Genomic DNA, 14,219 nt, shown 5'->3' on the forward strand with positions numbered 1-14,219 from the left:
TTACATTTTCCAACAACTGCTAATAACAGATCTGTTCACCATTGGGTGTACAATGGGCCCTTCAGCTGCACACGTGACACATCTTTCATCTCCATTTCACAACATACCCATTTTTGTTAAAAGGAGGCCAGCGTGTTTGCCTATTGTCACTTTAATGGGTAGTGCAGCATCTCTGAGCCAGAGAGAAAAGTCTCCTGTGTGGAACATGTAAAATGTTTTTAAAAATTATCTAGGAATACTGCTGGAGGAGAAAGCATTTGCACTATAATGAAGATGTAAGCTCTAAACTGATCTTGCCCTAGATTCTTAAATATTGCTAAAGAACACTAGCCCACCAAATACTCAAACATACATCCAGTACCCAAAGAGATAAAAATTTAAAATTTGAAATATTTTTATAGACAGTATACTTCAAATATGGATTAGCATCACAAATAAATTCTTGTATGTTCCCTGATCTAACCTTGAGACACGGGCATCTCTCCATGTGCAGGCATCTTTCTGCCGAAGAGTTTGAGAAAAAGAAGAGCTATAATTCTAGTTATCATTTCCAAGAAATGCTACAGTAGCATTCCTTGAAGTTGTTAATTAAAAGAAAAAACCTTTGCAGCATTCCCATTGTTAAGTCTGCATTACAAGCAGTTAAAAAAAACCCAACCTGTGCCTTCTCTGCAGTGCAGAATTTATGAAAGAATTTCAGAGAATATCCTTTAAGTCTTTGCTGGGCGTTATTTTTAAAAGGAAGGCTATCCTAATTTTTTTTCCCCCTGCATATATAGTTCAATTGGTTGATTGAGCTTTCTAATCAGTAAGAGCTGGAGAAGAGATGGTGGATGAAAAGGTCAACAAATCCGATTCTCTGTCTTTTCAAGAAGCCTTGGGACAAACTACACACTTTAGGACCTTAGCTGTGTCAGAGAATTGGGAAGTAGGAAACAGTCTGAATGCTTGCTTTCTTTCAGCTTATCCAGACCTTCCTTGTGTTTCACAAAAATCTATTAACTAGTGAATAAACACTGAGGAACACACACATATGCCTTGAAACAAAAGAGGAAAATGTATTGGGGGGGGGGGGAAAGGTGGAGATTCTGGGTCAATCTGAGCCTGATCTTTTTAAAGTAACTAGCAATTCCATCACACTCCCTCCCTCCCTCCCAACAAGTTCCCAGCTGTTGTTTTTTTTCTCCTCCCCCCTTAATATTTGTATGTACTTGAAAGGTTTGTTTGTGGCAAAAAGAAGAAAGAGGATCTGGGTTAGTTTTCCATGCAAACATCCTTATAGGGTCTGTTTAAGCCCTCGTCAGTTTCTCAATCTTAACATTTTTATTCTTTAAATTCAGAATATCGTGATGAGTAATCGTATAAGAAGTCTTTAACTTTGCTTCCTGAAAAGAAAAACCTTTGAAAGAATGCTATACAGTACCTACTCAAGTAAACTGCATCTTTTAACACCTTCTAAAGTAAATTTACCTACACTTATCTATTTTTCTACAAAAATATGCCGGCCAACTGTGTTAAGAAGACAATTGTGTATTCTGTGGGCAAAATTAATTAATATGCAATTAAATTAACAGCAATACAACTCCAGTTGCTTTTTTTTAAAAAAAAATAATGTATTCTCCTATAATGTGTTCAGACAGAAGCTGGAAAGCCATCTGTTTGGGATTATTAATTTGGATTTCAACATTGAGAAGGGGATTGGGCTAGACGGCCCTCTTCCAACTTTACAAATCTACAAGTCTTTATATATATATATATATATATATATATATATATATATACACATACATACATACATACATACATAAAAAGATCATCAGGACAAGTCAATGTTTTCCCACCAACACAATATTTCTGTACAGGAAATTGAATAAGCAGCACAGAAACAAAGTCACTTTATAGTCAGGGTTTTCAAATACTCTTCCCAAATAAGGGAATATGACACCTTATCACAGGACTGGAAATTACTTATCCGGATGTGTAGTTCACATTTTTCCCAGTAAGTCTTCTCCTGTTCTGTAAAGTCTCTTCTTACTGCAGAAAATCAGGTACTACCTTGCTAATCTCTTGAATTCCACCTGCAGTATCCCTAATATTGATGGCACTATCAGTCACAAGGACACCGTTTATCTTCATATGCACTCCCACAATGTACACATTGATTCAGATTGTTCCTGATCACCACAGAATAGCATCAATTTGTGGCTTAGGACCACCTTTTAAACAGACTATGCAAATCTGAGTTTAGATACATGATCCCACACAGCAATTAACAACACATTTGAGACTTAAGCAGGGGCACAAATTCATATGGAACAAGAAATGCAATGAATTCCCAGCCTCCAGAACAGCATCTGGATATGATGCAGATTAACAAGACAGATGAAGAACATAGAAAAACAAAACAAAACCGCGACCAATATTTTCTTGGTCCTGACTAACTCGAGCAACCCTCAGTAGGAAAAGCCAGATTGGTTCTACCATTATGCAGAGCAAAGGGGCAAATGAAGTGGCACAACTCTGGACTGTACCACTTCATACTAAAGGTTGGGATTCTGTCTTTTAAAATGTTCCTTCCCATAAAAAGCTGCCGGCACGTAAGAAGCAACAACACATGCCAATTTCTTGCTAATGTGTTAGCATTCTCTATGAATGACTCTCTTTCTCTTGCACTCATGTGGCAGAGCATTCAAAGACATGAGACCCACCCCCACAGCCTCAAATGGTGTCATCCAAAATTGTGTCACTTCAGTCTACAACTTCAGCATGTGTGATGTATAATGCCTACAACCAGCTCTCATTTTCCCCATTACTTGCTGCCCAAAAGTTTGGGAGGAAAACTATCCCCAGACTAGTTGAGACACCCCAGGGGCTAAATAAACCCATGCAGAGGTACATACTCACCCAGAAGAGCAAGTTGAAGACAAACATGAGGTACTTAATGCACTGTAGGCAGTTGTGAGCCATGCTGCACCTCTTCAGTTCTAGAAGAAAAATAAAGGAGAGATCCAAGTAAAAGACCACATACTTGTTCCCCTTGGGGGAGGTGTACTTAGCCTTGGTGGCCTTAGGACCTGGGTTGGTATGGAATCCAAAAAAAGAGTTACTTGCGGCTCCAAATTGGCCGCCGTACATGCTGCTGTAGCGACGGAAGGCGCCATTGGGAAAACTGTAATCCTTGCTGTCCACAGAAGGGCTCCTATGGTAAGTTGATTCATCAGTGCTAGATCTGCGCATGGTGACGTCAAAAGTGTTCCAGAGATAGTATTGACAAGAATCTTTGCAGTTTTATTTTGTTGGGAAGGACAGGCTTTCAGCAACTTCCTTATTTGCCTCCTCCCCCCTCCCCTAATGTTTTCTGCCAGCTGTTCTTTTGCCTGCCATGGTTCTGTCAAGGAGTGAAGTGAGTTGCAAAAGCTGCCCGTTGGCGAACCGAAGCCTGCTCAGCCAGGAGTTAGGAAACCCCTGGGCTTACTTGTGGAGAAGTCTTTCCTGCACAGAAAACATCATCTTTGGTGCCACAGTCAAAAGGGTGGGGGGGGGGGAGAAGAGAGAGACACCCAGGGAGAGAAATAGTCTAGTTTGGTTTTGCAAAAGAGAGCGACAGTCTTGCTGATTATCCTAAGTGCCATATAAAACCTTCAATCCACATTGCTATTAAAAAGGACACCAAAACAGTGAAACCAGGGATGTTGCACAGAAAAGAGGCTAAGATCAGAGATTATCCCAACAGCAAGCAGCTCTCCTGCCCTGCTCCGCTCGGTCCCATCGCTCTCTGCCTGGAGATGGTTCAGCTCACTTTAAACGATTCCCTGTCTCCCCTCGGACAGAGGAAAGAAGTGGATGGTGTTTCATTCGCAGCGCTGTCACTCTTGAGATTCCAATCCAGTCCTGCTCCCTCTCTGTGCTGTTAACCCAGCCACAGCGCTCCAGCCTGTCCTTGCATCTGAAGTGGGAGGCAGGGGGAAAGACGCTCGCCTCACCGTATCTCATGAATGCCTGCTCAGCACTCTCTCTAGCTCAAGCCCCCTCCCCCAGCCAATCAAATGTACTCTCAGGCTCCCCTATTCCCCCCTCCACATCGCCACCTTCTTTACAATAAAACCCTCCCCTTAGCCTCTTCACAGCAAATCCAACATGAGCTGCTTTTAACCAATCAGGCTACAGGTGGGGAAGCTACCGTTCTGTGCCTAAGCATAAACCCAGAGTCCTGCCTCCTAGGTAGCTGCATTCTCCATTCATCCTGGGCAGAGCAGTACAGGAGATGCAGGGTTTCTTCTTCTTCTTTTTTAAATCATCCCAGCTGACAGTGGCTGCTTGGATTTATAGCCCCTTCAGAAGAGGCTACAGAATTAATGGCTGCTCTAAGGGTAATTGCTCCTAAAAGCAGGGAGACAATGAATTTCCTGCAAGATATTGGTTTGGGGATGAGAAATTCCTAAGTTTTCTTGGAGGTTTTTTTTTTTTTTGCACTGTTATCTGGGATGCCTGCACTGACAGGGTGGACAGTTTCCTCTTTTCACTTTTGCATATGTCTCATCTGACACAACATTCACTTGCTTGTGTTGAAATTTGGATTTCCTCCCTGCCCATAGCAGATTCCAAGTAGTTCCCATTCACAGTGCTACTGCACCCTAGAAATTTGAGCCCTAGCGATTGTTTTTGGAAAGGGTCGTTATCTTCTTCTTTGTATCTGGGGCATTCCATCTTGATATATGGGCTATGATGATTAAAGCATAGGGAGGCCCACTTTCCCATCTCCATTCTGCAATGAAGTCACAAGGAAACCTATGTCAGTTATTCTTTCTCAAGTTAGCATACTTTGGGAGGGGGAGAGTGGAGGAAAGAAGGGGCAATACCTGGAGAAAGGTCAAATTGTCAGTGTGTCGAATCAATAAAATGACAACTGGAATTTTAAGGTTAATTCAACCAGCAAGTTGATCCAACCTCAGCTCCCACTGACCAGCAATAAGATCAATGGCCAGCGGACTGAGAAGTTCTAATAAAACAAATCAGTGGTTTTGTCCTTCATTTCTGCATGGAATAAATATTTCTGCCACTTCTGTCTTGGGTAGCCTCTGCATAAGATCACAGAGCCCTTCATTCACACTATTATGAGAATCTACTTTACCTACTGCTTCACATAACAAGTCATAGTGATTGTTCTCATGATTTTTGGGAAAAAAAATCACAGCAATGCTGACAATCTCTGGAGCTGGAAAATCAGACAACAATCTGCTGCCTGCCACAACAGTATGTGTTGTTCGGTCTTCTCATTTCATAACAAGTACCGCTACTCCTGGGGCTCTGATGAGCTCTGATATTCACATGCAGCTTTCCTTGTTAGTTCCCAAACTGCATTGAATTACTCCCATCATCCCCAGCCAGCCAATATGCTAGTTGTAATCCAAGCCTCATAGTAGAGAATGCTATGTTGGGAAATTTGAAATGAAATTCTCCATTCAGAAATCGAAGAACATAAGAATATTTGAGAGTTGAAACAGAATAGAGCATGAGAAAGCAGTGCAATTCAAGCAAGCTATAGGATATTAAAAATAGTGACACTGTTTATATATTAGGAAACACGGATGTAATTGCAAAGCACTAAATGGACTCCTCTTTTCCTGTACCCCTCTACCACACACCTTTTTAGATTTGTTGTGAAGGTCTGAGGAAAAGCCATGGCTGAAGACTTGCAAGGTGCATAGAACAGATAATTATTCAGAAGCTTCGTTTTGTGAGCAGAAGTAAATGTGCATAACCTGGGGGAACCACAATTTTCTTTGTCTGTGAACCTCTGGAATTGGCAGCAGCACAAATCGTGTTTTGCACCCACTTCACTGCCCGTGACATTGTCGGCTCAAGATTTCCCCTCTGTTTTGCTTACTTTAGTGCGCAATGTGACTGCACACACATCACAAGTATGTTTTTCATCTGACTGTGGCCCACTGTTTTCAGGCAGAAAACAGTGATTCCAGAACCTCAATCTACAAAGACTTTCTTTCTTTCTTTCTTTCTTTCTTTCTTTCTTTCTTTCTTTCTTTCTTTCTTTCTTTCTTTCTTTCTTTCTCTCTCTCTCTCTCTCTCTCTCTCTCTCTCTCTCTCTCTCTCTCTTTCTTTCTTTCTTTCTGATGGGGAGGATTCAAATAAGGTTCCAAAGATATCAGCCTGATAGAGAGCAGCACTGGGTTTATACAACTCAAAGTCCTAATGGATGCTGCCAGCCCCTCAGGATCAAGAATCACTTATTTAACACACACAGCTTATGAAATGTATCATCATCAGAAGGAAGAGGTGACTGGTTAGCAATTTAAACACTTTGCTGGAGAAAGATAATACCAAATACAAAAGGTGTTTTCCTGCCAAAACCATCTTTCTTGGGGAAACATCAGGAACACACTATTCAATTAAACAGGAAAGAGAAAAACTCGAATGGCTGATACTGCAAGCCTCTCTGCAAGGTCACCTCTGCAAGCTATCCACTTACTTGAACTACACAAAATGTATAAACATGACAGGCTATAATCTCTTTTCTCTTTCAGTATGCCATATGGGCTTAGCAAACACAAGCATCCACAGTGATTCTAATTCTAATGCCATTCGTAATTGTATATGCAGAATAACGAGTATTGAAAAAGTTCCTTTTGAAATCTTTCCCTTGTAGCACTTGTTCAGCCAAATAATGCCAGTGAAAAGTTCCTTGCTGGCCTCTAGCTGAATTTGAATAGAAAATGCAAGTTTATATATGGGTGCCTTTTTATGGGTATCTTGCTCTCTGTGCATGACAGAATGTTAGCCTGTAATACATGGGTATATGCTGTGCCATAAACCTCATAGCCCTCACCATTCTCGGTCTAATCTGCCCAGAGGGGTTGTTGCAAACTGTATCCTCTGAGCATGTTACAAGAAAGAATGGATAAAAACAAATTTCCCACATTTTGGGAGGTTAACTTTTTTGCTTATGGAGAATTGTTCCCTATATTATTTAGCAATCCGTTGATTCTGGGACTGCATCTTTAAAAAAGGGAAATGCCGACAGTTACCTTTAGAAACATTGTTTAAGTCAGATATAAAGAAGGTTATTACATCTAATGAGGAAGAAAAGCCTTTGTCAATTCTATATTAAAGAATCCAGCATCACTCCCTCATGCAAACCACAATAATAAAGAGAACAAAGGATCAGAAAAGCAGGTCATATTTGAAATATAACAGATTTAAATTAATTAATTAAAATTTAAAAATATGATGAAAGTCTTTTTTTTTTTTGCTCAAAAGAATCTCTTTGTCAAACATTTCCATATTTTGGTTTCTAGTTACAATGTTGATATCATTTATATGCTGGCTAACAATACACACCGATGCATTCTCTGATCTGGAAGACTCTGTTGAAGTTCAAAGCATCAGCAATTCAAACATATACAGGCAGTACAAGCACTAACACCGCCTAGGACAAAGCACTCAATCAGGCACAAAAATCAGTGTTAGCTTCCCAAAGGTGGGGTACATTGAGATGGCAGCCAATTTCAAAGAATCTTAAAAACAGAGGTTTTAAGGGGAGGGAGCTGAAGGAATGGATTTCAAACAAGTAGCTTATAGAGGAAATAACATGCTACAGTAGTGCACAATTTTTATTGTCCATCCCATACTGCCTTTAAAACAGTCCGATTCAAAATGAACTATGCTATTTCTAAACTGAGGTTGGGAGTTGAGGGGGGAGGGGGAGAACAGAAAAGAGAGTAAAGAAAGTTCCTATATAGATTTCAAGTATGATGCATGGAAAAAGTAGATAAATTGCTAACTTAAGCCAAGTCAGGATATTTGCATATAAGTGCAAAGTACTCTTTTCTCTACTTGCTGACTTACTCACTTACTCCTTCTCTCTGAAAAACTGACAAACTGCTGACATAAAATATGTTTAATGAATCCACAAACCCTGCTACAAAATGAAAAAAAACAACACTTGTCTTCCTGTATGTGAAGAAGGCTCTACATCAGGGGTGTCAAACTCAATTTCATTGAGGGCTGCATCAGCATTGTGGTTGCCCTCAGGGGGCCAGGGTGGGTGTGGCCTACTGGGTGGGTGTGGATGGAGTGGGTGTGACCTACTGGGTGGGTGTGGCCAGCTCTACATCGTTTGCATCAAGGGTGCCTGTGGGGGCCTAGGCAGGAGTGGGACAGATCTGAGGGTCTCTGGCAGAAGGGGGTGGGACCAGAGCAAGTGCCAAGGCATGGTCTACCAGAAGAGCCTCACTGTTCCTCTCAGGCCATGCCGGGGGGGGGGGCTTTTGGAGCTAAGACTGAATGCGTTTCAGCATAGATGGCCACCACAAAATTGTACATGGCCCAAGGGCCGTTCCCTCACTGTTTCCAGGATGGCTTTGTGGGCCTCATGAAACCACTTTGCAGGCCGCATCCGGCCCCCGGGCCTTGTGTTTGACATGTCTGCTCTACATTGTGAAATAAATAGCCAAGGACTGAGTTCACAAATGCTCAGTGTATGCTTCAACCACGGGTAACCAAATAACCGTATGGTCAGATTCAAACATAACAGTAAACCATCAGTTATAACTTAAAAACTATAATGACCAGGTTATTCCAACTTAGTAAGCCAAAGTCTACAAAACTGCATTATGTTTTAATACTTTGTTTGAAGATACCCGTAACACTCCTAAGAAAATGTACTTAATAGCCCCGCTGTTTACTCACATATAAACTCTACATAGGTTACAGCCTCATAGTCTTGATTTACATACAAAATACCTATAACAAATATAGAACAAGATTTTAAAAAGTTGAGCTTACATATCTTCCTAAGACATATTGTAACTGGTTTTTGGCTTGTGTAATATATGAGCCCAGCAATTCTGGCTTACAAATTAAATAAATCATATTCATATTATAAATAAATAAATCATATTTAACCATATTCAAGAAGTCATGGTTAAAAAAACTTGATTAATACAATGTGTGAATCAGGCATATAATGGTCAGTTCAGACTTTAGAACCTGCTATAAAATGGTAGTTTGATTTAATTGAATTAAGAATCATTTAATGAGTTATTAGCCTTAGAAGTCCTACTCTTGAAAAGAGTTCCTAAAGGTTAAGCTCTGTTAACACCATTTATCCATCAGATCCATTTGTATTACAATCAGTTCTTCTTCAAAATAATTTCATAAACATTCACTGCAACTCATTATTATTTTACAACTTCGTAAGAACATGTTCTGTCAATTTTATCAAGCATCTGATCCATTCTGTCCAAAAGCTTACAAATATCTACATGCAGACTTCCATGGATTTCTGTCCAAAAAATCCAGTCTTCAAGGTCTCCTTATCATTAAAAAGCCAAGAACAATCTCCATTTTTCCATAAGAAAATTTCTAAAGAATTCAAAGCTATCATTCCAAATCCTTCTGTCCCTTACCCATTATTAAGTTTCCAAAATCCACATACCCAGTCCTTTTTTTCTAAAAAAATAAAAAAAAGGTGCCGGAACTCACACACATCATACAACCCGCCTTGCCTACCCTACAAGGTTCCATCCCAAAAGGTGCCAGAACTCTGTTCTGGGCGTTCTATGAGAAAAAGAGCCCTGCACATACCAAACCCCTTTTGCTGCAGAATCAAAAAATCACGCGTTTAAAACTTTAGAAATCAAATTGACACCATCACCTTTTAAAGAAAGAGAAACGTATTGATGAATATTATAGAACTTTGTCAGTCTTAATCTCTGCAATATGCAATTTTCTTTTTAAAAAATCCCAAAAAAAGTTGATTAAGATATAATGTTTGATTGAGTGTACTGTCCATAAAGACTATAAACACTTTATAATCCCTTGGTATAATAAAAACCTTATAATGCTTTGGTAAGACCACTCTCGGAATAATGCATCCAGTTTTGGTCACCATGATATAAAAAAGATGTTGAGATTCTAGAACAGGAGTCTTCAAACTTGGCCCTTTTATGACTTGTGGACCTCAACTCACAGAATTCCTCAGCCAGCATGCCTGGCTGAGGAATTCTGGGAGTTGAAGTCCACAAGTCATAAAAGGGCCAAGTTTGAAGACCCCTGCTCTAGAAAGAGTGGAAAGAAGCACAACAATGATGATTAGGGGACTGGAGGCTAAAACATATAAAGAACGGTTGCTGGAATTGGGTATGTATAGTTTAATGAAGAGAAAGACTAGGGGTGACATGATAGCAGTCTTCCAATATCTCAGGGGTTGCCCCAAAGAAGACGAAGTCAACCTATTTTCCAAAGCACCTGAAGGCAGGAGAAGAAGCAATGGATGGAAACTAATCAAGGAGAGAACCAGCCTAGAACTAAGGAGAAATGTGCTGATAGAACACTTAATCAGTGGAACAACTTGCTTCCAGAAGTTGTGGGTGCTCCAACACTGGAGGTTTTTAAGAAGAGATAAAACCATTTGTCTGAAATGGTATAGGGTTTCCTGCTTGAGAAGGGGGTTGGACTAGTAGACTTCTAAGGTCCCTACCAACTCTGTTTTTCTGTTGTTCTGCTTTGCAAGTTTGAGCTTGAAGCAAATCCCAACTCTCAGCCAGTCCATTCATAAGCCTATACTGTAGTTAAAATGGCAGTTACAATAGTCTAGTCATGAGGAGCACCAGGAGTAATGTAGTTAATCTCAGTGATCTGCAGAGATTACTCTAATTTGGATCCAGCATCCAGAGATGATTCTGTCTGGAAATCTGTCTTGCTAGGTAATAAAAACCAGCTATCCATCCACTCACCAGAGCACATATAGGAAGTCTCTTCTTAAAATTATTTTCAGAACATAGTTGAAATTCTTTTTCTGCCAGATATCTCTGGAGCTACTCATATGAAAAAAAGTTGGCCCTCTCTTAAATAATGCTTTAGTTTTTGTCTCAGGGTGGGTAAATATCTACATGCACACTTCCATGGATTTTTCTCCAAAATCTTAGCTGAAAAATATTCAAAAATTTGCACAAAGGTTTGCATTTCTACAATATCTGTATATACATGCTACTTGGAGAACATTTGCTCCAAAAAATATAACATGTTAAATACATACATCCTCCCTATATAAATTGTATTTGCTTTACTTTATAAAGGGCACTAAGTAAAAAAATGCATTTTTAAAAACTTGTTTCTTGGAAAACATTTCTGATGAACTGCTTTAAGTAGGTAGATTGCATTCATATTAACCTCAGTGGTAGCTTTCCTGGCAGAAAACAAATAGCTTTTTCCACATCCGCAAGAGGGCATTAGGCAGAAGTAGTACAGAAATTATTCTTTAAGTGTCGTGCAGAAGTGTGATGAAAGAACGATGCAATCTTATTAGCATAGCAAAAAATAAAAAAAAACCTATCTGTGGGACAAGATTTGGATTAAAAAGTAGGTGGTAAAAAGGTTAAGTGTCGTTCCCATAATTTCTCTTCTCAGCTTCAGATTCCATTGTTCCTGAAGTGGCTTTTCTTACCTTGTGTAACAATTTGGATATATTTATGTATGTACAGAAAGTTCTACATCTTGTATGGATGACAAGGTGTCCTATATGACTATGAGAATACTCACTGTCTATTAACAGTTTTTCTTTTTGAACATAATCTTTTTAAAAAATCCTATTTTCTTGCCTTCCCACCGTGATTTTATTTGATGTTTACCCCTCTCTTCTTTCTTTTCTAAATTCACTTGAGCTAGTATTTCAGATGTTTACATATGCATCTTGAGCTGAAAGGAAAAACTCCAGGGTCTATGGTACTACATTTGTCTTCTTCAAGGAAGAATATATATTATTCACAATAGGGAGGGGAGGGTTAGTTTAATGTGACTAAAGCAAACTTTCTATATCTCTTGACTTTTATCACTGGGGCAGTCATGGGAGGACAGACAGAGAGTAGTTCAGAATGGAGAAATAATGTTCAGAACAGAAATAGCAATGGTGAATGAATGTTTTTCAGAGAGGGTATAATGGTATATATATGGGAATGACCTTGGGAGGCAGGGCAAAGAGACACAACCAAGGGAATGATCAGATAAAAGGCAGCCAAGCCCACAGCAAGAATGTGGTTGTTACAAGAACCCCAGAAGAGACTCTCCCTAGTTTCTTCGGCTGTAAAGAAGATGGAGTGAGATTTACATTACTTTCAGTTTTGCAAAATTCTGTTGTAATCTTAAATGAAGTAAAATTAGTTCCTCTCTGGTTTACCTCAGAAGGTTGCAGGGGTTGATGCCACCAGTCTTGAAGGAGACATTGTGTCTCCCCCCCCCCTTACAAAGCCATCTCATGGCCCAACCATTCTAGATAACTATTGGCTATTCTTCAGCCAAATCTTTCTTGATAAGATTGGCTAGGTTCCAGCTGCCGAAAAACTTGGACCAGACAATTTATCACAATCCTTTGAAGTCAAGTTCCAGAACATTCTATGGATGACCTGCAGCAGGCGGTGGGGAGTGAAGCACACTTCCCATTGTTTCTCAAATGTGTTCCATAGCATCAACCGTGGAAACCCTTTTGGGATGTCTATGAGGATGGAGCAATGGAGGGATTGTTCTACAGGGATTCTTCTCCTTTCTGAATAGCTGTTCCCATCTCTTCTTGGGGGAGGAAAAATGAACCCATGCTTCAATGCGATGTGCCTCAGAGTTCAGGCCTCTCCTCCATCTTGTTTAACATTTACATGAAATGCCTGGGAAAGATCATCCCTCAGTTTACAGCTGGATACAATCAATGTGTATACCAGTTCAATGTTGTATATACCAGATCAATGTTGTGATATCCAGTTAAACATCTTAGGCTAAGAAAACGATGGAATGAAAGACCTGACCAACTAAAAAACAGATTAAGACTAAATCAAAAGAAGCTTCTGATTCCATGAGTGTTCCATATATTCTTCTAGAATACGTTGCCCTGTCCATAAAAGACTTGGGTGCTTCTTCTAGACTCCCAACTTCTGGAACTGGAACAGCAAATAGAAGACGTGACCAGAACAGAAGAGCAAGAGAAATAATAATCACATTATCTGTATTATATGTATGAGGGAGAGAAGAAGTACTGTATGTGTTTTGCCATGGAACTAAGATCTTTTCTAAACTTGGAATAGGTTAGGTAAACATGTGACAGATAAGCCTGTTTTTAGTTTCTAGAAATAGAGAAAGGCTCATACAGCATCTGCCTTTTGAGACCTCTTCGTTGGTCTGCCAGCCATGTGGAACTGACACCAGCCCCAAGAGGGCAATGCAATACTATATTCCATTTAACTTAAAAGTGCTATGGCTAGCAAAAATGGCAACCAAATATTTTGTCTAGTGACAGGGATTACCAAAATAATCTGTGCAACAGCAACATTGTCAAACTTGCATCCCAAACAGTTTTGCATTATAAAAATAAGCAGCAAATCCATGTCCTTATTTCATGCACAATTTTTCATCAATCAGACCTAGCTGTGATTCAGGAAAATGCACCTTTGCCATTTCGTATACAAGTTCATTTTTGCATCCCAGTAGGGATGAATACCTTTTCTGAAGCAACACATTTGGTCTCTGACTGGCATCTAAGTTTGGCACTGCAGTGAGAGAGCAAAACAAAATTATGTCTGACCCCCTAATTAAAATAAATATAAATTTTATACATTAATTAAATAAGTTAAAATACTTACGCCCTCCACATTCTTCTTATGTCATTAAAATGAGAGAAAGAAAATAAACTTTACAAATTTATAGCAAATTTGGAAGGGGCTCCATGGAATGCTGCTTCAACAGGTGGCAGCACTTAACAAGCTTTGGCTGGGAAGCTAAGCAGGGTTAGCCTTTGATAGCATTTGGATGAGAGACCATGGGGCTGTTATCCAGACTGGAAATTTAACAAACCATCTTGGAAAAGGCAATAGCATACCACTTCCATATTACACCAAAACAACAGCTTCAGGATGCACCCCGAAGTTGGGTGACAAATCAATGATCTCGTTAGTAGTACTTCTGTTACTATAAACCAGTGAATGGCCATGTCCCTCCATTTACTACTGTACTTTCCAGCGTATAAGACGACTTTCGCAAGCGTTAAAATCGGCGCCGAAGTTGGGGGTCATCTTATACAAAGAGTCATCTTATACGCCGGAAATAACGGTAGTTTCTGGCGTATAAGACGACTTTCTAGGCATGTGACTCGGTGCCGAAGTCGAGGGTCGTCTTATACACCGGGTCGCCTTATACACTGGAATATACGGTAAGTACCT

General features: G+C 39.8%; 1 protein-coding gene across 3 annotated transcripts in view; it reads right to left on the reverse strand.

Annotated features, from left to right (window-relative positions):
- TSPAN4 (tetraspanin 4) overlaps positions 1–14,219 on the reverse strand; it is a 692,998-nt gene that overhangs the window by 252,029 nt on the left and 426,750 nt on the right. For 2 of the 3 annotated variants that reach the window (XM_039321934.1, XM_039321933.1), the window contains one exon: positions 2,905–2,984. In XM_039321934.1, coding sequence (XP_039177868.1) covers positions 2,905–2,967 — 63 coding nt within the window. In that variant the 5' untranslated portion in view covers positions 2,968–2,984. Of the gene's footprint in view, positions 1–2,904; positions 3,794–14,219 lie in introns of those variants that run through there. The other variant, XM_039321932.1, reaches the window with a different exon arrangement.

This window comes from Crotalus tigris, unplaced genomic scaffold, assembly GCF_016545835.1.
Source record: "Crotalus tigris isolate CLP2741 ecotype Arizona unplaced genomic scaffold, ASM1654583v1 scf7180000023830.6690815, whole genome shotgun sequence".
Lineage (NCBI taxonomy): Eukaryota > Metazoa > Chordata > Lepidosauria > Squamata > Viperidae > Crotalus > Crotalus tigris.